Source organism: Artibeus jamaicensis, unplaced genomic scaffold (genome assembly GCF_021234435.1).
Source record: "Artibeus jamaicensis isolate MK-2021 breed Jamaican fruit bat unplaced genomic scaffold, CSHL_Jam_final contig_1028, whole genome shotgun sequence".
NCBI classification, from domain to species: domain Eukaryota; kingdom Metazoa; phylum Chordata; class Mammalia; order Chiroptera; family Phyllostomidae; genus Artibeus; species Artibeus jamaicensis.
In genome coordinates this window covers 5,862,799-5,888,666 of record NW_026521201.1, presented here as the reverse complement: position 1 = coordinate 5,888,666, position 25,868 = coordinate 5,862,799, and the positions used below count along the sequence as shown (strand labels likewise).

The 25,868-nt window shown below is 40.7% G+C and overlaps 1 protein-coding gene across 3 annotated transcripts in view; it reads right to left on the bottom strand.

The window, feature by feature from the left end:
* The window catches only part of CCDC77 (coiled-coil domain containing 77), a 48,065-nt gene that overhangs the window by 5,506 nt on the left and 16,691 nt on the right, over positions 1-25,868 (bottom strand). For all 3 annotated transcript variants that reach the window (XM_037139867.2, XM_037139866.2, XM_037139868.2), the window contains 4 exons: positions 14,509-14,605; positions 11,615-11,687; positions 8,597-8,688; positions 7,468-7,616 (listed from right to left, as the gene is read on the bottom strand). In XM_037139867.2, the coding sequence (XP_036995762.2) occupies positions 7,468-7,616; positions 8,597-8,688; positions 11,615-11,687; positions 14,509-14,605 (411 nt within the window). The remainder of the gene's footprint in view (positions 1-7,467; positions 7,617-8,596; positions 8,689-11,614; positions 11,688-14,508; positions 14,606-25,868) is intronic.

Genomic DNA, 25,868 nt, shown 5'->3' with positions numbered 1-25,868 from the left:
AACCACACATTGATATTTCTCTCCTTCTTGCCTTCCCTTCCCCTCTGAAGATAAATAAATAAATCTTTAGAAAAATGTTTAAAAATGCTTAATCTGATCACTCACAATCCTACATGTTTTATTGGACAGAATGTAATGTACCTACTCATGCTCATGGTTCACAGACTGGTCTTTACAAATTGCCAAGTGCTAATTTCAGGCTACATAATCAGAAGAACTAAATAAAAAATTTACACACAGCCCACACAAGAATGGACTACTTTCAGGCACTAGACTTTACAATAAAGAACCTAACTCATGGTGCTCTGACTGAGGGTTAACACAAATTCTAAAATATTAGAAACTGTTTTTGTTTAGCTGTGCTCTACATGTAAACTACCTGATATCAAATCTTATGTTGTTTTCAAGAACAACTTCCTCTATGAAGTCATCCGGACAACTTTGGCCCACTTAATTTCTCCATTGTCTAAAATCCCTTATCAGCTTAAATATAGTCTCCTGTGTTGTAATTCAGCTTGCTTATAATATACTCTCATGTTTTAACTGTCAAGGTGCATGTTTTCCAACCTGAATGAAAGCATGTACTTGTTTGTCATTTATTTTTGCCCAGCTACCACCAAACTGTCAAGGACATAAGCAACTACTAGACATATAGAAGAAACTAAATAGATTTCTGCTGACTACAGAGATTTGGAAATAGGAAAATGATGTTTCTATCACCAACAAAGAATATCCCTAGAACTAAGCAATCCAACAGTTTAACATCAACACCTAGAAAAATACTGTATCAAGTAATCAAACAATTTGCGAAGAGTATTAAGTACTGTGAGGCAACCACTCTACTTTTCCACTGAACAACTAATGTCAGGTCCACTTAGCTCTTTTCATGAGTAACAAACAGGGTACACAGATGGGTAAAAATGATAGCATAATGCCAGGCACAAAGTACACTGTCAACAGATAAAAAAATATATGTATTTTTTCAGGTGTATGTATATGTGTACAGAGGGAGAGATTGATTTAGTTACAAGGTTCTCTCTTGCTTTCAATGAGTTATTTTATTCTTACATTATGCTCTCAATTACAAAGTGGGAAGTATGGACTTGTTAATGTACAAATGGTGAAAGTGACACCCAAAGAGCAGTCGTCAATGGCCTTGAATTTCATGCCATTTAATATCCTCAGGGTGATATAATGGAAGGAAATGATCATGTGTTCAGACATGCAGATGATGCTAACCTAAGCCAATGATTAATATTCTGGAAAATATGAACAATTAAAATTAAAAAATATATATATATATATATATTCCAAAAAACAGATTAAAAACAACAAATTATTATGACAATTAAAAAATACTGTTCCCTTAAAAAAATGAAAATCCAATGAAAAGTGAAAGGTTTATGCTTAAACATAAGATACCTAAAATAAGGCATTTTCTATCCTGCATTGTTCAGAAATCTTAATTGAGTATCACATCCAATTTTAATTACCACATTTTAAAATGGAAGAAGAGATGCTAGAAAAGTTTAAGAAAAAAAAATAGATGAAAAATATAACATGAAATAATATTACTTTAAAATGTTGAATGTTCACCATAGAATAGAGACGGAAGGATGCAACTTGGTAAGCATCACCAACTGTTCAACAGATGCTTATTGTGCTCCTGTCACAGGGCAAGACCCTAAAGGAACAAAGACATAATTATGATAGGTGATGATAAATGTCATCACAGAGGCATGTTAATCATTATGGGAATGCAGACAAGGACAACTTAATTCTGCCTTGAGAAGTCTTCAGAGAAGGATGACACTGCATATCAACGGACCTGCCACAGAACAAGTGTTCCATGAACAACAGATATTATTAGTTTGGCTGAAAGACATAGTAAACTACAGCAACGGAAAAGGAGGTGGGGCTGAAAGGTTAATTTAGTGCCACATAAAGTCCCTAAAAATTCATGCTGAGATATCAGGACTTTATCATAAGATAAACAGTGAGCTATCAAATGTTTTCAAGCACTTGGTAAGTCCTGATGGCAGAACTACTAGTGATAGTGAGGAAGAGTACAGAATACAAAGGAAGCAGTGAGAGGAAGTACATTTAAGTTACTACAAAAATTTAAACAGTGTAACTTGAGCCTATACAGAAAGAATAAATTTGAGAGGTTTCTTAGGCTTGCACTGCATAGGGTTTAAAATGAGGGAATAAGAGTGGAGAGTTCAAGATAATTGTGATGTTTTGAGCTTGGGAAACTGGATGTGATGTAATTAAACTCAATGGGAAAAAGAATGAAGCAGTAGGTTTGAGATGGGGGAGGGGTGCTTATTGGGGAAGAAAAACATATTGGATTCAATGTGGTCAATCTGAGGTCAATCACATTCTTCCCCCCCACCAGAGAACAGCCATTAAGGATTCATGCCATAAATTTATTCACAAACACATCTAGTATGTTGACTTCAACAGTTCGATCCATTTTTATTTTTATTTTCTTAAATATTTATTTATTTATCTATTTATCTTTAGAGGGGAAGGAGAGGGGGAGAGAAACATCAATGTATGGTTGCCTCTAGTGCATCCCCTGCTGGGAACTGGCCTGCAGGGAACTGGCTTGCAACCCAGGCATGTGCCCTGACTGGGAATTGAACCGCGATCCTCTGGTTCCCAGACCAGCGCTCAATCCACTGAGCTACACCAGCCAGGGCCATTTTCATTTTTTTTTAATATATTTTATTGATTATGCCATTACAGTTGTTCTATTCCCCCCTTCATTTCCCTCCACCCTACACACCCCCTCCCCCATCATTCCCCCTTTCAGTTTATGACCACGTGTCTCAAGTTCTTTAGATTTTATATTTCCCCTACTATTCTTGCCCTCCCCCCTATTTTATACCTACCATCTATGCTCCTTATTTTCTATACCTTCTCCCCCCTTCTCCTTCTCCCACTCCCCTGTTGCTACCACTCCATGTGATCTCCATTTCTATGGTTCTGCTCCTAATCTAGATGTCCTCTTAGTTTGCTTTTGTTTTAGGTGTGGTTCTTAATAACTGTGAGTTTGCTGTCCTTCCACTGTTCATATTTTTTATCTCTTTTTCTCAGATAAGTCCCTTAACATTTCATATAATAAGGGCTTGGTGATGATGAACTCCTTGAATTTGATCTTATCTGAGAAGCACTTTATCTGCCCTTCCATTCTAAATGAAAGCTTTGCTGGATACAGCAATCTTGGTTGTAAGTCTTTGGATTTCATGACTTGGAATACCTCTTTCCAGCCCCTTCTGGCCTGTAAGGTGTCTTTTGTGAAATCAGCTGACAGTCTGATGGGAACTCCTTTGTAGCTGACTGTTCCCTCATCTCTTGCTGCTTCTAGGATTCTCTCCTTCATTTTAATCCTGGCTAATATAATGATGATGTGCCTTGGTGTTTCTTTCTTGGGTCCAACTTCTTTGGGACTCTGTGAGTTTCCTGGACTTCCTGGAAGTCTAGTGCCTTTGTTGCATTGGGGAAGTTCTCCTTTACTATTTGTTCAAATAAGTTTTCCACTTGTGGCTGTTCCTCGTCCCTTATAATTCAGATGTTGGAACGTTTAAAGATGTCCTGGAGTTTCCTACGCCTCTCCTCTTTTTTTTTGAATTCTCGTTTCTTCATGTTTTTCTGTCTGGTCATATTTTTCTTCCTTCAGGTCCACTCCCTTGATTTGAGCCCCAGTTTCCTTTCCATTACTTTTGGTTTCCTGTGCATTTCCCTTCATTTCAATTAGTCTAGCCTTCATTTGTTCCTCTAATTTGTGACTAAAATCAACCAGTTCTGTGAACATCCTGATCAGCAGTGTTTTAAACTGTGCATCTGATAGGTTGGCAATTTCTTGTTTGCTTAGATTTATTGGCTCTGGGACTTTTGAGTTCTTCTTGAGCCATGTTTTAGTCTGTTCCCACCTGTTACGTATGAGGAGTGGAGCCCTCAGTGTTCACCACCAGGTCAGGGCAACTCAGTCACTGGTTTGTGACGCTATATGTGTGGTCAGGGTCAAAGAGGGGCAATAGTGGTTCCCTCTGCTGCTTCCTGCTGCTGGGGCCTTCGTGGCCTGTCTCACTGCTCCCTCCTTTGCTGGTTTACCTGCACACGAATGTGTGACCACGGTCAGCCTGCCCCCTTGCACCCTCACTGGGTCCGCCCGTTGCAACCCCACACCTGGGATCCACCCACGGCTGCCTGCACGCCTGGGTCGGGGGAATCTTTCCTACCCAACCCGCTCCGCTGCTGGCTCCATCCCTCTTACTGGTCTGGCTGAACGGTTCATTGTTGTCGGACTTCTGTATAGTTCAATTTTCTATGTTTTAGCTGCATTTTTGTTACTAAAACTTTGTTGTCTTTAAACTTGGTTGTGTGAGAAGGCACAATGTTTCCACCTACACCTCCATCTTGGCGGAAGTCAAGTTTGATCCATTTTTAAAAGAGACTGTACCTCTTAAAATGTTCCTCTTCATATCTGTTTCATGGATTAGCAAAAACATCCTTATTTTTTTAAGCAGTTGGTGTCTTATTATAAAGAATAGTGTGGCAAATCCAGATGCAAACTACAGTCATCATAGCTAGCAACTGCCCCGTTTTCCAGTGAAAACGTCAAGTTTTTCCCTGGGCCCTCCTCACAGTGGCTCCCACGAACCACAGAGTTTGTGAGCCTCCAAAAGCTCTGTCCCGAAATTTTGCTGATGGAAGCCCTGGGAAAGGCACAGAAACCAAAAGTAGAAGAGATGGTAGTCATACCAAGTCCTTTATTTCATGAACTTATTCCCCCCTGTGCAAGGACTAAAAGTGGTGTTGAAACATATTCAACTAAAGATGTCTTTATAGCACAGGTCTGGCCACTGGTACCAGAAAAAAGGCGGAGGAGGGTTAGATAGGAAAAAAAACTGAAAAAGACAGATGCTGGAGAAATCAAGGGAGATTCACTTCAAAGTCAGAGTGACCAGAGGTGCCAAACATGCAAACAGATACTGATTACAATGAGGGCTGCAAAGAGATAACTTGTCAGAGAAATTAAGAAGTCAGTGTCAACCCTAGAAAGGGCATGCTCAGTAAAATGATGGGGATGAAATCACACTGCAGAAAGGCGAGGAAATGCAGGCAGGTAAGAAAAAAAAGCAGTGAGTACAGAGAGTTCATATCTTTTTTTTTTTGTACAGGTGTATCAATCATATTTTTCCATTTTCATGAAGGACCAAACAAAAGGACCCTAATATATTGAGTCAGATAACATATCAGTGGCTAAAAGAACATTTTTTAATCACTAAGATCATGCTAAAGCACCAAAATGGGTTACAGTGAGTGTCTGAAATACCTACCCGTGATTCCTCAAGAAAAGAATCAACAGCAGACTTCCAGACAAGATGGAAGCGTAGGTGGAAACACTGTATCTCCTTCCACAACCAAATTTCGAAACAATAAAGATTTAGAAACAAAAAACCACAACCAGACAGAAAAGTGAACTGTACCGAAGTCTAACAACAACGACCCATTCATCCAGACAGGTAAGAGGGGCGGAGTCAGCGGCCAGAGGAGAGGGGTCCTGGCAGAAGGAGGCGGTGGTTGCCGACCTAGGCGGGCACACTGGACAAAAACCCAGTAAGGCTCACAAGGCAGCTGGCTGACTGCGGACACACATTTGTGCACAGAGAAACAGGCAGGTTTCAAAACGGTCAGTGAGGAAGACCATGACACCCAGGGCCCCAGCGACGGGAAATAAAGACTAAAAGCACCTATAGAAAAAACTTGCTGGGGTTGAGGTGCTGGGAGAGACTCCCAGCCTCACAAGAGAGTTCATTGGACAGACCCACAGGGTCCTAGAACAAACACAAGCATACCCACCCAGGAACCAGCAATAGAAGGGCTCAATTTGCTTGTGGGAAGCAGCAGAGAGGATTGAAATCCAGGAGAGAGCAGAACAAATGCCATTTCTCCCTCTCTGACCCCACTTCTAGCCACAACCCAGGTACTGAGTTGACCCACACTGGTGAACAACTAACCTTTTGCCCCTCAACGTAATAGGCGTGATCAGACCAAAACAGTATGGCTCAAGCAGAAGAACAGCTCACAACCCCAGAGCCAACACTTATAAGCCACCAAGAAATAACCAACCTATCAGATGCACAGTTTAAAACACTGGTGATCAGGATGCTCACAGAACTGATTGATTTTAGTCACAAATCAGATGAAGAAATGAAGGCTACATACACTAAGTAAAATGAAGCAAATTGCACAGGGAACCAATAGTAATGGAAACAAATCTGGGACTAAAATCAAGGGAGTCAACGAGAAGAAGAAAGAAATGACCAAACAGAAAAGAATGAAGAACAAGAATTCAAAAAACTGAGGAGAGGCTTAGGAACCTCCAGGACATCTTTAAACGTTCCAACATCTGAATTATAAGGGTACCAGAAGAGGAACAGGAACAGCCATGAGTGGAAAACTTATTTGAACAAATAATAAAGGAGAACTTCCCCAATGCAGCAAAGGAAATAGACTTCCAGGAAATCCGGGAAGCTCAGAGAGTCCCAAAGAAGTTGGACCCAAGAAGGAACACACCAAGGCACATCATCATTACATTAGCCAAGATTAAAATGAAGGAGAGAATCCTAGAAGCAGCAAGAGATAAGGGGACTGTCACCTACAAAGGAGTTCCCATCAGACTGTCAGCTGATTTCTCCAAAGAGACCTTACAGGCCAGAAGGGGCTGGAAAGAAGTATTCCAAGTCATGAAATCCAAAGACCTACAACCAAGATTACTCTATCCAGCAAAGCTGTCATTTAGAGTGGAAGGACAGATAAAGTGCTTCTCAGATAAGGTCAAATTCAAGGAGTTCATCATCACCAAGCCCTTATTATATGAAATGTTAAAGGGACTTACCTAACAAAAAAAGGATAAAAAATATAAACAGTGAAAGGACAGCAAACTCACAGTTATTAACAGCCACACCTAAAACAAAAGCAAACTAAGAGGACATCTAGATCAGGAGAACAATAGAAATGGAGATTACATGGAGGGTTAACAACAGGGGAGTGGGAGGAGGAGAAGCAGGGAAGAAGGTACAGGGAATAAGTAGCATAGATGGTAGGTATAAAATAGGGGGGAGGGCAACAATAATATGGGAAATACAGAATCTAAAGAACTTGTGATACATGGACATGAACTAAATGGGGGGAATGATGGGGGGGAATGAAGGGGGGGAAATGGGACAACTGTAATGGCATAATCAATAAAATATCTCAAAAAAAAAATCAACAGCATTCTTGGACAAGCCTGGATACCCACAAACGTAGAGGCAGAAGTGTCTGATAAAGGCAACTTGTTCAAGGGTCCTGGCAGTTCTATGTTACTATGTTGCAAAAGTACAGGGCCATTATCTTTTAAGCCACTCAGAAAAAATTTTAAATCTGTTAGGTATAGCTTCTTTGAACACTCACTTTTTTGTAAGCTCTTTGATTCTGTCCTTATTTCTTTGGTGATGAACTTGTATTTCCTCAATGAGAATCCGTCTATCTTCCATGAGCCCTTCAACTTGCTCTCTAGAAAGCTTGGTCTGTTCTTCTAGCTGAGCCTGCAGTGCTTCCACCTAGATAGGCCAGAAAGGATGAGGCATCCACTCCTGCCCTGTTTCCTCTTGTTCTTTACCTCCAAAAGCTAGCCTTTCTCCAGAAAACAAAACAAGGCAAAACAAAAACCCCCCACAAACAAAACAAACAACAAGAAAAAAGCAGCAAAACAAATAGAAGATAGGCCTCACAGGGCAGTCCTCTTTACTTAGTGACTTATAAATGGGGTTAGGCTACACAAGAGCAGACTTCACACAGCAAAGCATCTGTGTCACACAGAGAAAGCTAGAAAACCCAATTTCCCCTATTCCCACCTTTTCACTATCTTCCCTTTTAAACTTGAAGCAGTGTCTCACCTTTAAGACTCCCTAGTGGCTTAGAAATGGAATGATTTTTCTTCGTTTTTTAATTTAAAAAGTAGAGCAAAATGAGTATAATGTAACTTCCTTATCTGAGTCTGGCTGTCATGGCTACAAATGGAGATACTGGCCAAAGACAGGAACTGCCATTTAAATCAACAGAGCTCCCAACAATAACAGAATTTGAGTGTAACTAGATGAGAAGTCGTGGTTGCAAATGACAGTCCATTACCAGGTGGTTAAGATGGTGAATTACTTTCCTAGACCTGAAACACATGTACTAATAAACTGATATGCCCCCCAAAGTTTGATCTATCAGCACAGACAACTACAACTCTCTGTGTATCCCCCCACACAACCACAAAAGGAATTCTTCCTGTGTGATCGTTTTGTTGTGTTGGGATTGGCACATAAGCTGAGTGAACTGACGGTTCAGAATAGCACCTTTAGAATGGTTAATACACAAGAGTGGTTTTTAAAATATAAGCTTCTGTAAACTAAGAATAACCTTAATTTTTTAAATCTTATGATGCCCAGATAAAACATGTATGCAAGGAGATACTTACATGGCAGTGAAGGTGTGACACTCAAAGTAAGCTATGGATAGAAACTGTTCTGGTCTGCCAAAATAAGTTCTTTACCTGTAGCATGAGTGTTTGTATGTCTCTTTGGTACTGCTCAGAACTTTCTTCTTTCTTTCTCATTGCTGTTTTTCTATGGCTTACTTTAGAATCTAAAATAAGAAAATAAAAATAATAAAGACATTTATTTAGCTTTTCTTTCTGCTATTGAAGGATCAGCATTACCTTTGCATAGGAGCTCAGTTTCATTTACTAACAAGAAAAGGCAAGAAAGGAACTTTTGGCCAAGATGGAGGCATAGGGGGAAACACCTTGCACAACCAACTTTAAAGACAACAAACTTTTAGTAACAAAAACACCACCAAAACACAGAAAATTGAACTCTACCGTAGTCCGACGACAATGAAACATTCATCCCGACCAGTAATAGGGGCAGAGTCAGTGGGTGGTGGAGAAGGGTCATTCAGAATAAAACGGCCAGACCAAACCAACCCAGGCATGCAGGCGGCAGTTGGCAGATCCCAGGAGTGGGTTGGCAACAGGGGGACCCAGTGGAGGCGCAAGGTGGCTGGCTGACCATAGTCACAGATTTGTGCACAGATAAACCAGGCAAAGGAGTGAGCAGTGACACAAACCATGCAGGCTAGGGTCCCACTGACAGGAATTAAACCTAAAAGCACCACCTGGAAAAACTCTCAGGGATCGGGGTGCCAGGAGAAGCTCCCAGGCTCACAAACAGTTTATTGCAGAGACCTACAGGGTCCTGGGAGGTACACAGGCCCACACATCCAGGGGCCGGCACCAGGGGGGCCCGGTTTGCTTGCTGGAAGCACCAGAGGAGACAAATCTGAGAGAGCAAAACATACGCTATTGCCCCTCTCTGACCCTGTACCCACATACTGCATCACAACCCTGCAACTGGGTCACACCACCCTAGTGAACACCTAAGACTCCGCCCATCATACATAACAGGCACAAACAAATGAAAACATTATGGCTCAAGAAGAAGAACAAATCACAGACGCAGAGCCAATACTTCTAAGCCACCAAAAGATAGACTACTTATCAGATGCACAGTTCAAAACACTGGTGATCAGGATGCTCACAGAACTGGTTGATTTTAGTCACAAATTAGAGGAACATATGAAGGCTAAACTAATTGAAATGAAGGGAAATGCACAGGAAACCAATAGTGATGGAAAGGAAACTAGAACTCAAATCAAGGGAGCGGACCAGAAGGAAGAAAAAATTTACCAAACGAAAAAATATGAAGAAACAAGAATTTAAAAAAACACAAAGACAAGTTTAGGAGCCTCCAGGACATCTTAAAACATCCCAACATCCAAATTATAGGGGCACCAGAAGGGGAAAAGGAAGAGCAAGTGGAAAACTTATTTGAACAAATAGTAAAGGAGAACTCCCGCAATCTGGCAAAGAAAATAGACTTTCAGGAAGTCCAGGAAGCTCAGAGAGTCCCAAAGAAGTTGGACCCAAGAAGGAACATACCAAGGCACATCATCATTACATTAGCCAGGATTAAAATGAAGGAGAGAATCCTAGAAGCAGCAAGAGATGAGGGAACAGTCAGCTACAAAGGAGTTCCCATCAGACTGTCAGCTGATTTCTCAAAAGACACCTTACAGGCCAGAAGGGGCTGCAAAGAAGTATTCCAAGTCATGAAATCCAAAGACCTACAACCAAGATTGCTGTATCCAGCAAAGCTTTCATTTAGAATGGAAGGGCAGATAAAGTGCTTCTCAGATAAGGTCAAATTCAAGGAGTTCATCATCATCAAGCCCTTATTATATGAAATGTTAAGGGACTTATCTGAGAAAAAGAGATAAAAAATATGAACAGTGGAAGGACAGCAAACTCACAGTTATTAACAACCACACCTAAAACAAAAGCAAACTAAGAGGACATCTAGATCAGGAGCAGAACCACAGAAAAGGAGATCACATGGAGGGTTAGCAACAGGGGAGTAGGAGGAGGAGAAGGAGGGAGAAGGTACAGAGAATAAGTAGCATAGACAGTAGGTAGAAAATAGATAGGGGGGAGGGCAAGAACAGTATGGGATATATAGAATCTAAGGAACTTGTGACACATGGACATAAACTAAAAGGGGGGGAGTAGTGGGTGAGGAGGTGTGCAGGGTAGAGAGGAATGAAGGGGGGGAAATGGGACAACTGTAATGGCATAATCAATAAAATATATTAAAAAGAAAAAAATTCTTAAAGAAAAAGACATGGCAATAAAGAAAAAGGAAAACATGCAATATTTATAGTGCTTAACTTTTCAAATAGGAATCTCTACAATGAAACTCTGCTAAATGTCACCTGGATAATAATATCCATCCATCTTTCTGAAGAATAAACTACTAAATTTTCCTTTGAAGTTGTATTTATTTCCTTTGTAAAATCTTTCTTATTCAGAGTAAGGGTAAGGAATACAAAAACTAATTATAAACACATATCACCCAGTTTTTAAAAGACAAATTATTGTTAAAATAAGGAATACTAAAACTGCAAAGAGCAAAATTTAACTCCTTGAACAATTCAAAAAACTTATGCTAAAAGAGTAGATTTTACAAGTTCTCACCATAAGAAAAAAAATTGTAACTACGTGTAGTAACAGATGTTTACTAGACTTACAGTAGTGATCATTCTGTAATATATACAAGTATCAAACCATTAGGTTGTACACTTGAAACTAATATAGTTATATTGTCAAATATACATCAACTTTTTAACAAAGAAGAAAAATTTAGATTTCCATTAAAGAAAGAGATGACTGAGGCTTACAGAGGCTAAGTAATGTTCCATAATTCCAAAAGATGTACAAGCTTTCATGACATCACCGCAAGCATGTTAATTATATGTTTTTATTTCTACTCCATTAAAACATCACGGAAAGGTAAAAACAAAACAAAACAGAAAAAAAGAAACCTCAGTAGGATCTCAGATTACCAGAGAATCATTATGAACATTCATTATCACTGTACAGTAGGGAAATTTTTTAAATTATTTGCACCATGCTTTTGAATTCTGCATCAATGAGAATTTATTATATGGTTGGTACCTTCTCTGAAAGCTGAAGATTCATTCTGTTCACATGTATCTACAGTCTGGATAGTCTTTTGAAGAATGCTGACCTGAAGAAGAAAAAAGAAGGTGAAGAAATAGCCTTCCTATACATGTGATGTTTCACTTTTTAGCTTTGTTGCCAAAGATAAACACTACTCATAAATTAAATTGGTCAAAATTGACATAATCATATAGAAATATCATACATATAAGATCAAAGTCCGCAAAATAACAAATTGGATAAAAGCCAGTATTGGTGATAAAAGATGACAATAAACAAACAAAAACACCCCTTCAGGGTAATTTAGTAACATCTGCTTAAAAACTGTGGTCTTTGACAAGGACTTTTTAAAATATATATATTTTATTGATTATGCCATTCCAGTTGTCCTATTCCCCCCTTCATTCCCCTCTACCGTGCACACCCTCTCCCCCACCATCGCCCCATTTAGTTCATGTCCATGTGTCACAAATTATTTAGGTTCTATATTTCCCATACTGTTTTTGCCCTCCCCCCTATTTTCTACCTACCATCTATGCTACTTATTCTCTGTACCTTCTCCCCCCTTCTCCTCCTCCCACTCCCCTATTGCTAACCCTCCATGTGATCTCCTTTTCTATGGTTCTGCTCCTGATCTAGCTATCCTCTCAGACTGCTTTTGTTTTAGGTATGGTAGTTAATAACTATAAGTTTGCTGTCATTTCACTGCTCATATTTTTTACCTTCTTTTTCTTAGGATAGTCCCTTAAACATTTTACATAATAAGGGCTTGGTGATGATGAACTTCTTGAATTTGACCTTGTTTGAGAAGCACTTTATCTGCCCTTCCATTCTAAATGAAAGTTTTGCTGGATAGAACAATCTTGGATATAGGTCTTTGGATTTCCTGACTTGGAATACTTTTTTTCAGCCCCTTCTTGCCTGTAAGGTCTCTTGAGAAATCAGCTGCCAGTCTGATGGGAAGTCCTTTGTAGGTGACTGTTCCCTCATCTCTTGCTGCTTCTAGGATTCTCTCCTTCATTTTAATCCTGGCTAATGTGATTATGATGTGCCTTGGTATGTTCCTTCTTGGGTCCAACTTCTTTGGGACTCTGAGCTTCCTGGACTTCCTGGAAGTCTAGTGCCTTTGCTGGATTGGGGAAGTTCTCCTATATTATTTGTTCAAATAAGTTTTCCACTTGCTCTTCCTCTTCCTCTTCTGGTACCCCTATAATTCAGATGTTGGAATGTTTAAAGATTTCTTGGAGGTTCCTAAGCCTCTCCTCATTTTATTAAATTCTTGTTTCTTCATATTTTTGTTTTGTAATTTTTTTCTTCCTTCTGGTCCACTCCCTTGATTTGAGCCCCAGTTTCCTTTCCATCACTACTGGTTTCCTGTGCATTTCCCTTTATTTCAATTAGTTTAGCCTTCATTTGTTCCTCTAATTTGTGACTAAAGTCAACCAGTTCTGTGAGCATCCTGATCACCAGTGTTTTGAACTCTGCATCTGAAAGGCTGACTATCTCTTGGTCGCTTAGAATTATTGGCCTTGGGGCTTTGAGCTGTTCTTGAGCCATAATGTTTTCATTTGTTTGTGCCTGTTCCGTATGAGGGGCGGAGCCTTAGGTGTTCACTAGGGTGGGGCAACCCAGTTGCTGGGTTGTGTGGCTGTATATGGGGGCGGGGCCAGAGAGGAGCAGTGCTGTTTGTTCTGCTCTCTCTAGGGTTTTGGTCCCCTCTGTTTCTTCCCACAAGCAAATTGGGCCCTTCTGGTGCTGGTTCCCAGGTGTGTGGGCTTGTGCACCCTCAAGGACCCCCTGTGTCTCTCCAACAAACTCTCTGTGAGCCTGGGAGCTTCTCCTGGCGCCTCGACCTGGGGAGTTTTCCCAATTGTTGCTTTTAGGCTTTAATTGCCATGGCTGGGGCCCCAGCCTGTGAGGTGTGTCTCACCGCTCGCTCTTTGCCTGGTTTATCTGCTCGGGAATATGTGACCGTGGTTAGCCGGCGGCCTTGCGTCCTCACTGGGTCTGCCCGTTGCCACCCCACTCCTGGGATCTGCCAACCAAATCCTGCGCTCCTGGGTCAGTCTGGCCAATTTTTCCTGCCTGACCCCGCTCCACCAGCCACTGACTCCACCCCTATTACCAGTCTGAATAAATGGTTCATTGTTGTCGGACTTCCGTACAGTTCAATATCTGTGTTTTGGCTGTGTTTTTGTTACTAAAACTTTGTTGTCTTGAAACTTGGTTGTGCGAGGAGGCACAGTGTTTCCACCTACGCTTCTATCTTGGTTGGAAGTAGACAAGGACTTTTAGGAATGTAATGGAAACACAGAGAAGTGTATATACACATACACACACGTGTGTATATGTATGTGGATATGTATAAAGATGCTCAATGAGGCACTGTTTAGAGGAATTAAAAATGTGAATAGTATATACACATATAACTCTATGTGAGCAGAAAAACAGTTTTATCTCTAGGCTATACATTATAGGAGACTACCACTTATATATGATAGATTTCTCCGTGTTTGTTTTTATTATTTTTGTTATCAGTATAAACAAAGATTAAAAAAGAAACTTGAGTATTGAAACTTGAGAACTGAAAGTCTGTCCTAGCCTTCCTCTCTAATAGCATCCAAAAAAACTATTCCTCTGTGCTTTAGGTTTCCAAGTAATGAAATGGGTAAATAATGCTACTTCCCAAGAATTCTGAAGAGAAATAAAATCATAAAGCTCTTTGTAATTATAGAAAACGCTCTGAGAACTTAGGTAGACATGGGAGTACAATAACTAATTCTCCTTCTAATTTCTTAGCAAGCACCAAAATGGCACTGATTATGGACCTGAGACTTTATTTTGTAAAAGCCCTGTTTACCATGCTATCTAAACCAAAAATTACTTACTTTGTTGGGAGGCTCCTTAAAAAAATAGGTCACTTCTCCAGTGTCTGTTCCCACGAGAGCCAGGAGATTCTGAATCTTTTTCTTGTCTTCTAGCTCCCTGCAATTCTCATAAAGAGCAAACACACATTGTATAAACACATTTTTCTGTTTAAAGGATCTCCATTCTAACTTACTTATTAAAATACTTTATTTATTTATTTTTTAGAGAGGGGAATGGAGGAAGAGAGAGAGAGAAACATCAATGTGTGGTTGCCTCTTACATGTCCCACAATGGGGACATGGCCTGAAACCCAGGCATGTGCCCTGACTGGGAATCAAACCAGGGAACCTTTGGATCATAGGCCAGCACTCAACCACTGAGCCACACCAGCCAGGGCTGACCTTATTTTTTTAAAGTGTATTTTATTGATTATACTATTACAGTTGTCCCATTTCCCCTCCTTTATTCCCCTCTGCTATGCAACCCCACTCCCATCAGCATTCCCCCTGCTTAGTTCATGTCCATGGGTTGTACACATAAGTTCTTTGGCTTCTCCATTTCCTATACTATTCTTAACATTCTCCTGGTTATTTTGTACCTACCAATTATGCTGCTTATTCCCTGTACCTTTTCCCCCATTGCCCCTCTCCCTTTCCCACTGATAATCCTCCATGTGATCTCCATTTCTGTGATCCTGTTCCTGTTCTACTTGTTTGCTTGCTTTGTTCCAGTTTTTGTTTTTCTCTTAGGTTCCATTGTTGATAGTGGTGAGTTTATTGTCATTTTACTGTTATGATCTTCTTTTTCCTAGATAAGTCCCTTTAACATTTCACATAATAAGGGCTTGGTGACGATGAACTCCATTAACTTGACCTTATCTGAGAACCACTTTACTGCGCTCCCATTCTAAATTACACCTTTGCTGGATAGAGTAATCTTGGATACAGGTCCTGGCCTTTCATGACTTGGAATACTTCTTTCTAGCTCCTTCTTGCCTGCAAGGTTTCTTTTGAGAAATCAGCTAAGCTGATTTCTCAAAAGACCTCCATAGTCTTATGAGAACTCCTTGGTAGATAACTGTCTCCTATTCTCTTGCTGCTTTTTAAAATATATATATATTTTATTGATTATGCCATTACAGTTGTTCTATTTTCCCCCTTCATTCCCCTCCACCCTGCACACTTCTCCCCCACCATTCCTCCCTTTAGTTTATGATCACGTGTCTCAAGTCTTTAGGTTCTATATTTCTCCAACTATTCTTGCCCTCCCCCCTATTTTCTACCTACCATCTATGCTACTTATTTTCTGTACTTTCTCCCCCCTTCTCTCACTCCCCTGTTGCTACCCCTCCATGTGATCTTCATTTCTATGGTTCTGCTCCTGATCTAGCTGTCCTCTTAGTTTGCTTTTGTTTTAGGTGTGGTTGTTAATAACTGTGAGTTTGCTGTCCTTTCAATGCTCATATTTTTTGTCTTCTTTTTCTTAGATAAGTCCCTTTAACATTTCATATAATAAGGGCTTGGTGATGATGAACTCCTTAAATTTGACCTTATCTGAGAAGCACTTTATCTGTCCTTCCATTCTGAATGAAAGCTTTGCTGGATAGAGCAATCTTGGTTGTAGGTCTTTGGATTTCATGACTTGGAATACTTCTTTCCAGCCCCTTCTGGCCTGTAAGGTGTCTTTTGAGAAATCAGCTGACAGTCTGATGGGAAGTCCTTTGTAGGTGACTGCCCCCTTATCGCTTGCTGCTTCTAGGATTCTCTCCTTCATTTTAATCTTAGCTAATGTAATTATGATGTGCCTTGGTGCGTTCCTCCTTGGGTCCATCTTCTTTGGGACTGTCTGAGCTTCCTGGAAGTCTATTTTCTTTGCCAGATTGGGGAAGTTCTCCTTTATTATTTGTTCAAATAAGTTTTCCACTTGTGGCTGTTCCTCTTCCCCTGCTGGCACCCCTATAATTCGGATTTTGGAACGTTTAAAGATGTCCTGGAGTTTCCTACGCCTCTCCTCTTTTTTTTTTGAATTCTTGTTTCTTCATGTTTTTCTGTTTGGTCATATTTTTCTTCCTTCTGGTCCACTTCCTTGATTTGAGTCCTAGTTTCCTTTCCATTACTATTGGTTTCCTGTGCATTTCCCTTCATTTCAATGAGTTTAACCTTCATTTGTTCCTCTAATTTGTGACTAAAATCAACCAAATCTGTGAGCATCCTGATCACCAGTGTTTTGAACTGTGCATCTGAAAGTTTGACTATTTCTTCGTTGCTTAGAGTTATGGGCTCTGGGGCTTTGAGTTCTTCTTGAGCCATAGTGTTTTGCTGTGCTCGCACCTGTTATGTGTTGAGGAGGGCAGCCTTAGGTGTTCACCAGGGTGGGACTACCCAGGTCACTGGTTTGTGACGCTGTATTTGGGGACGGGGTCAGAAGGACAACGCAGTCCCTTTTGCTGCTTCCTGCCACTGGGGCCTGCATGATTCATCTCACTGCTCACTCCTTGTCCTGTTTATCTGCACACGAATTTGTGACCATGGTCAGCCCTCAGTGGGTCAATGGGTCCATCCACCCGCTGCTACTCCACACCTGGGATCCGCCCAGAGCTGCTGGGGCACCTGGGTTGCGTGCCCAGGTTGGTCCAGTGGATCTTTCCTACCCGACCCCGCTCTGCTGCTGGCTCTGCCCCTCTTACCAGTTTGGCTGAATGGTTCGTTGTTGTCAGACTTCCATATAGTTAAATTTTCTGTGGTTTGGCTGCATTTTTGTTGCTAAAACAAAACTTTGTTGTTTTTAAACTTGGTTGTACAAGAAGGCACAATGTTTCCACCTACACGTCCACCTTGGTGGAAGTCTCTCTCTTGCTGCTTTTAAGATTCTCTCCTCTTTCATCTTGGGTAATGTAATTATGATGTGCGTCAACTTTTACCTCCATTTTGCAACCATACTTAACCATTCTGTGAGCATCCTGATTAACAGTGTTTTGAACTCTGTTATCTGATAGATTGGCTATCTCTTCATCACTTAGTTGTATTTTTGGAGCTTTTATCTGTTCTTTCATTTGGGCCATATTCTCCATCTCGGACTTCTGTTACATTTTAAGGGGCAGAGGCTTAGGTATTTGTCAGGGTGGGACAACCCCCCATCACTGTGTTTTGTCACTGTCTTTGGAGGAGGGATCAGAAAGGGAACATAGCTCCTTGCTCAGTTCTGGGTTGATTTTTTCAGTCACATCTTCCACTATCCAAAAGCAAACTGGGCCTTTCTGGTGCAGATTCCTGGGTGGGTGGGTTGGTAGGTTCAAGCACCCTGTGGGTCTCTATAAAGCTGGGAATTTCTCCCACTGCCACTACCCCTACAAGTTTTTACTATCAGAGTTTTTGAGACTTTATTTCCCTGCGCTGGAATCCTGGGTTGTATAGTCTGTCTCGCTCCCCAGTTGCTCTTCCTGGTTTATCTGCACGTGAATGTGAGACTGCCTGGTCCTGCAGCCAGTGCCTTGCCATGAGTCCTCTCTGCCCCAGCTGTCCATCTCTGCCCCTCCTATCAGTCTGGATGAATGTTTCTTCTTTAACTCCTTGGTTGTTGGATTTCCATACGGTTTGATTTTCTGGCAGTTCTGGCTGTTTTCTGTTTTAAAACTTGTTGTTGTCCTTCTTTTGGTTGTGTGATGAGGAAAAGTGTATCTACCTACACCTCCATCTTGGCCCGAAGTCCAAACTTATCTTTAAAATAATGGTAACCTCAAATTAAAATTGAACATAATTTATCTAGACCTCAGCACTAGTTTTTGAAATACCAAAATAATTCCTAACTAAATATTTATAGTTAGGAATTGAGAGAGAAGGGGCCAGAAATTAATTTCTCATTTGGTTCTAGAAAAGAAGTGTAGTGATAGTAGGGTATACCGCTCAGGTTCTCCATTTCAGGAGTGACAGGTTCATTCTCCGAGCTACCAGCAATTTTGCAGGCTGATGGCTCGGAGCTGAATTTCTCTCTAGAACTGACATCTGTCAAGGGCAACAGCCTTAGCCAAGAAACAGCCTGCACCCAGTGCCCAATCCCCTTCTCTCAATTCTGGATATTTCTGAAGAACCATCACAACATTATGGCACCCTGTGGCACTGACTGGGTCCAGCTGTAACTGAATCACAGTTCAATATCTGCCCAGACTTTTCTTATTCCTTCATAAATAGTTACTCCTGAAAATACTCTCCAGTGAACCTCCTACAAGTAAATTTTCATTGCAGAATCTGTCTTCCAAGGAACCCAACCTAAGGTATTTACATCAGATATGGACCAAGGAAGCAAAATCTAAAATGAGACTTTAGAGCTGGTGATATGAAGATGATTTATAGACTATAATATTCTTAGCAGCAAGACAGATGGCTGGGGGGGGGGTGATCAACAGGGTATAGCTTAAACAAAATAAATCAAAGAGGGAGGGAGGATGATTACTGTCTGCAATATAAAGTCACAACCTTTGACCCATTTTCCACACCTCAGCCAGTTTTAAGGGTCAGAGAAAACTACCTGAAGGAGGAACTGGATCTCCAAGGAGGTAGGACTTGGTGACATCACAGCAAGTGTACATGGTAATGATTCCCTAAGTCCTCTCCAAAGTGCTTATGGCCATTTATTCAAGTAATTGTACACCGAGGGAAAAAAACACCCAGGCATTTCAAAGACTGCTTGGTATATGGTCTGAGCCGACACCAATATGGGGTGACTTGAAGTATTACCATGGCACTGTAGCATATGGGAACCAGGACACATATGGAAGTTTGGTCCAGGTCCAGCTCACAACCTGGATTCAGCCCACTGGATCCAGGCTCAATCAGTGCTCACTTCCCTCGTCTTCATGTGAATAACTGGAATGAATGAATAATTGGAATATTTGGTAGTCAGCAAAACCTCCAAATTGGTTTCTTGGCTTCAGGTTAAGACAAGTGGAAACCTTTGAAACTGCCCATCCTCACCTCAAGATGGCAAAGACCTAAAGGATGTAGGAGTAAAGTTCTCCATCAAATATTCGATTCATTCACAAGTATGACCTATGCAAAATCAGAAAGAACATAATAGGTCTCAGAAAGAACAAGTGGGTCTCAATTTCAGTCACTGTGCTACATGTAGTGTTTTTGCTACAGCAAATTAACCTGGTCTTAGGTACATGATATGTGGCTACTGATTAAGCTCATGTATTCTTATCCATTCCTAACAGGACCACAAGCAGTTCCCATTCATGCGAGGGTGAACAACACTATACTTTTATAGTCTTTACATAGGTCCATGTTAACTTTTCTGCTATCAAATCAGTCAGGAGGCACCAGAATCTGGCCATTCTACAGATGACATTAATTCACTATTGATATCATATTAAATTAGGCTGGACAGGTAAGAAATGGCAACTGCATTAGAACCCTTGGTAAGATACATGTGCTCCAGAGGTAAACTCTACAAAGCACATCAGTAAAGTTTTAAGGGTCTGATCTAGGCATGTCAGAACATTCCCTTCAAAGCAAAGGACAAATTATTTCATCTCACACTTACCACCTCTAAGAAGGAAGCTAATGCTGAGAAAGACTGTTCAGGTTCTGGAGACAACATGTCTTTTAAACTATGTTTTGACCTATATATCAAGTGACATGGAAGGTGAACTTTCACTGTGGCCCTGAGTTGAAAATGTTCAACATTACGTCAGAGCTACAACTAGTAAGGAGATTGAATAAGTTATCAAAAACCTGACAAACAAAACCCTAGACCTGATGGCTTCACTGGTGAATTACACCAAACATTTAAGTCTAATACCAATCATTTCAAAACTTCTCTAAAAATTTAAAAAGAGGCAATACATTCTACCCCATTCTATGAGGCGAGGATTGCTCTGATACCAAAATCAAGAAAAACAATACAAGAAAAGAAAATTACTACTGAGCAATATCCCTTATGAACAGATACAAAAATTCTCAAAAAAATACTAGCAAACCAAATTCAGCAGCATACTAAAAGAATTATACACTATGATTAAGTGGAATTTATTCCTGAAATAAAAGTATAGTTCAACATAAAAATCAATCAATGTAATAGACCATATTAACAGAATACAGGGACTTCTGACCAAAATGGCCTCCTCTCACAACCAAAATAAGGACAACAAAAATTTAGAAACAAAATAACAACCAGAAGACAGAAAATTGAACTGTATGGAAGTTGGACAACCAAGGAGTTGAAATAGACACATTCATCCAGACCAGTAGGCGGGGTGGAGTCAGGCGGCTGAGCGGACAGGGGTCATGGCACAAGAAGTGGTGGCACCGGCTGCACAGGCATGCAAGATGGCAGCAGGCAGACCCTGGGCACTCAGGCAGCAGTTGGAAGACTCCGGGCTCAGGGTGGCAACAGGCAGACCCAGCGAGGGGGCAAGTGTGAAGCGAGGCACTACATGCAAGGTGGGTGACTGACCAGGCAGTCCCACATTCACACGCATATAACTGGGGAGCGAGACAGACCATGCAACCCAGGGTCCCAGCGCTGGGAAATAAACCCTCAAAGCATCGATTAAAAACACCTGTGGGGGTTGATGCACAGGGAGAGACTCCCAGCCTCACAGTTAGTACATTGGCGAGACCTACAGGGTCCTAGAATATACACAAGGCCACCCACCTGGGAACCAGCACCAGAAGGGTCCAGTTTGCTTGGGGGAAACAGTGGAAGGGACTGAGGTCTGACAGAGAGCAGAATAAACGCCATTGTTCCCTATTGGACCCCGCCCTACATAGAGTGCCACGACCTAGCAACAGGGGTTGCTCTGCCCTGGTGAACACCTAAGGCTCCGCCCCTCACTACACAACAGGCAGAATGAACAAAAAAAAAATGGTCCAAACGGAAGAACAGATCAAAACTCCAGAAATAATAAAACTAAGTGAGGAAGAGATAGCCAACCTATCAGATGCACAGTTCAAAACACTGGTAATGAGGATGCTCACAGAACTGGTTGAATTTGGTCACAAATCAGATGAAAAAATGAAGGCTATACTAAGTGAAATAAAGGAAAATGTACAGGGAACCAATAGTGATGGGAAGGAAATTGGGACTCAAATCAATGGAGTGGACCAGAAGGAAGAAAAAAATGACCAACCAGAACAGAATGAAGAAACAAGAATTCAAAAAATGAGGAGAGGCTTAGGAATTTCCAGGATATCTTTAAACGTTCCAACATCCAAATTATAGGGGTACCACAAGGAGAAGAGGAAGAGTAACAATGGCAAAATAATTTGAACAAATAAGAAAGGAGAACTTCCCCAATCTGGCAAAGGAAATAGACTTCCAGGAAATCCAGGAAACTCACAGAGTCCCAAAGAACTTGGACCCAAGGAGGAACACACCAAGGCATATCATAATTACATCACCCAAGATTAAAATGAAGGAGAGAATCCTAGAAGCAGCAAGAGAAAGGGAGATAGTTACCTACAAAGGACTGCCCAGAAGACTGTTAGCTGATTTCTCAAAAGAGACCTTACAGGCAAAAAGGGGCTGGAAAGAAGTACTCAAAGTGATGAAAAGCAAAGACCTGCAACTAAGATTAATCTATCAAGCAAAGCTATCATTCAGAATAGAAGGGCAGATAAAGTGCTTCCCAGAGAGAGTAAAGCTAAAGGAGTTCATCATCACCAAGCCCTTATTATATTAAATGTTAAAGGGAACTATCTAAGAAAAAGATTAAAACATGAACATTAAAATGGTAACAAATTCACAACTATCAACAAATGAATCTAAAAAAAAAACTAAGTGAACAAGCAGAACAGAAACAGAATCACAGATATGGAGATCATCTGAAGGGTTATCGGCAGGGAGGGGTCAGGGGAACATGGGGGCAAAAGTGCAAGGAAAAAGAAGCATAAATGGTAGACAATAAATACCATTGTCTATTGTGTTGGGCACACAATAAAGAGGGAGAGGTTAAGAGTAGTATGGGAAATGGAGAAGCTAAAGAAGTTATATATATGACTCAGAGGCATGAACTAAGTCAGGGGAACTGCTGAAAGATTGGAGGTGTCAAAGGGGGAAAAATGAGACATCATTAATAGTATAATCAATAAAATATTTTAAAATAATAAAATACATAAATAACAAATAATAAAATAAAATAATAATAAAAAGTAAAAGCTCAAACAAAAACTACAAAGCTACAATATTCAAAACAATGTGATACTGTCATAATGATAGACATATAGACCAATGGAATAGAGAGCTCAGAAATAAGTCCCACATATATGGTCAAATGATATTCAACTTTTAGGGAAAACACAGACTTTTCAAGGAATGGTGCTGGGACAAGTAGATATACATATTCAAAAAATGAAGTTGTATACTTAACAACATATACACAAACTAACTTAAAATTGATCAAAGACTTAAATGTAAGAGCTAAACTTACAAAACTCTTAGAAGAAAAACTAGTGGCACCGGAGGCAATTATTTCATGAATATGACACCAAATGCCAAAGCAACAAAAGGAAAAAATATACAAATTGAACCTTGTGGAAATTAACACATGTGCATCAAAGAACAGTATCAACAGAGTGAAATGGCAACCTTGAAACTGAGAGGAAACATTTGCAAACTGAGAAGGGGTTAATATCCAAAATATATTTTTAAAAACTCTGAAAACTAAACAGCAATAAAACAAACAACCCAATTCAAAAATGGGTAAAGGACTTGAATAGACATTGCTCTAAAGAGGACATATGAATGACTAATAAGCATGTGAAAAAATGCTTTGTATCACTAATTAGGACAGTGCAAATTAAAACCACAATAAGATACCACTTCACATTCATTATTATGGCTACTATTTTTTTTAAGATTTTATTTATTTATTTTAGAGAAGGGAAGGAAGGGAGAAAGAGAGGGAGAAAAACATTAATGTGAGATTCCCTCTCATGTGCCCCTTGTTGGAGACCTGGCCTACAACCCAAGCATGTGCCCCAACTGGGAATCAAACTGGTGACCCTTTGGTTCACAGGCTGGTGCTCAATCTACTGAGCCACACCAGCCAGGGTTATCATGGCTATTATTTAATAAAATAGAAAACAAGTGTTCTAGTGCATATGAAGAAACCGAAACCCTTGTGCATGCCGGTAAAAACATAAAATGGTGCAGCTGGTATGGAAAAGAGTACTGCAATTACTCAAAAAAATTAAACCTAGATATAGCATTTGATCCAGCAATTCAATTTCTACGTATACACACAAAAGCATTAAAAGCAGAAACTCAAACAGGTATTTGTACACCAACGTTCATAGCAGTGTTATTCATAGCAGTTGGGAACAAGTTAAATGTCCATCAACAGAAGAATGGATAAACAAAATGTGATATACACATTGTGGGGGAACTTTGCCTACAGAGCCCACAGATGAGAATAAGTCTACCAAGACATGACCTGCCTGGGGAGGAAATGTGGCCATTCTCTAAAAGGAGAAGGACCAAGAGCCTTTTTCCTCAGTGGGCTTTTACTGGGTTCATTTTGCACATGAATACAGGCAAAGCTCATTAATCATTGTCCGGCAATAAGGATCAAACAATAGATAACATACAAAGAACTACTAGGACTTATTCTGAGTCAGGGTCTATTAGCTAAAGGGATATAAAACTTTGGGAAACAAACTCATTTCCTGCTTGGACCTTTATCATTTAATTGAAAGGATTCTTAGCAAAGCAGGTTTCACAGGAGTTTATGTATTCTGTCTTAGGCCTGATCACCCAGGGAACCTGCCCTTTTCAGCACAGGGCTGCACTACCCTTAAGTCAGGCAGGAAAGTAAGGCAGCCAAGAGGTTAGGAGACTTCTCGAAGACACAATAAGGACTTAGGCTATGTCAAAGCCAAGGGGCAAGGGTCTATCACTCCCTTTTGCTATAGTGCCCTAAGTCCTTCCCTGGAGGCCCCCCATGATCGTGCCTATCTTAGGTCATTTCTTCCTTGAGGAATGTTCCCTGTCACTGGCTAACCAATCATGCATTGGAGGCCAGGCAGGGTGAAGTAAAAGAGGCAGAGGTGGAGCCCCTGCCAGGGAGATAAGCTTTGTCTCCTTAGTGGCTTATGGTCCGAAGGTCTCTCACTCAGCCTTAGGTATGTCCGGGTTATAGCTTCTGAAACCAGGCAGGGTGGTTCCCAACAACACATACAGCAGAATATTATCTAGTCTTAAAAAGGAACAAAATTCTGACACATAATACAACATGGATGAACACAGAAAACATTATGCTAAGTACAAACAAGCCAGACAGAAAAAGACAAATACTATATCATTCCATTTAATCTTAAGTTCCTTGAATAATCAAACACATAAAGACAAAGCAGAACAGTGCGTACTAGGGGCTAGAAAGAAGGGGAGTTATTGTTTAATAAGTTCAGAGTTTCTGTATGGGATGATGAAAAAGTTATGGAGATGTACGGTGGTGACAGCTGCACAAAAATGTGAAAGTACTGAATGCCACTGAACCACAAATTTAAAAATAATTAAAATGGTAAATTTTATGTTAAGTATATTTTGCCATAAATTAAAAAAAAAATGAGGCATTCCGGAGGTCCTCAAAAAGCTGGAGACTTCCAGTCAAGATGGTGGCATACGTAAATGCTGTACTTGGCTCCTTCCACAACCACATCAGAATTACAACCACACTATAGAATAACTACCATTAAAAAGAGCCTGAAGTCTAGCTGAACAGAATTCCTATAACTAAAGATATACAGAAAAAGCCACATTGAGACTAGTATGAGGGACAGAGGACTCAGAATGAATGGGCTGGTTCCCACATCCATGTGTGGTGATTTAAAATTGAGAGGAAAATCATGCCCCACCTTGAGGAATGAGGAGTCCCAGACCCAAACCAGGCTCCCCAGCCCAGGGTTCCAGTGCCAGGAAGAAAAGACCCCATAACTTCTGGCCATGAAAACTAGCCAGGATTGCAGCTGAGTAAAATGTAGGGCACCTGGAGTCCCCAGCAGTTTCTCTTAAAAGGCCCACAAATGGACTAATTATGACTCATTCACTCTAAGCTCCAGCACTGGAGCGGCAGCTCAAAAAGCTCCAGGGACACATGGGAAACTGAATTGTCTGCTTTTAGGGCAAAGTCTGAAAGGGCAGCTTTCTCCCAGAAAGAAATGCTGGCGGCGGCCATTGTTCCTTTTCTGAGCCTTCCCCAACAGAGCGGGGAGGTGGACGCCATATCTGAGTTAACCTGGCTCACACAGTTTGCACCCTGAGACCCTGCCCTACCCAACTGGTCAGCCCACCATGGCCTCTTCCAGTGGCTTTTGTATACAAACAGCCAGTCTTGGCTCATGCTGCAGACTTTCCTAAAATCTCTCAAAGGGCCACTAATCCC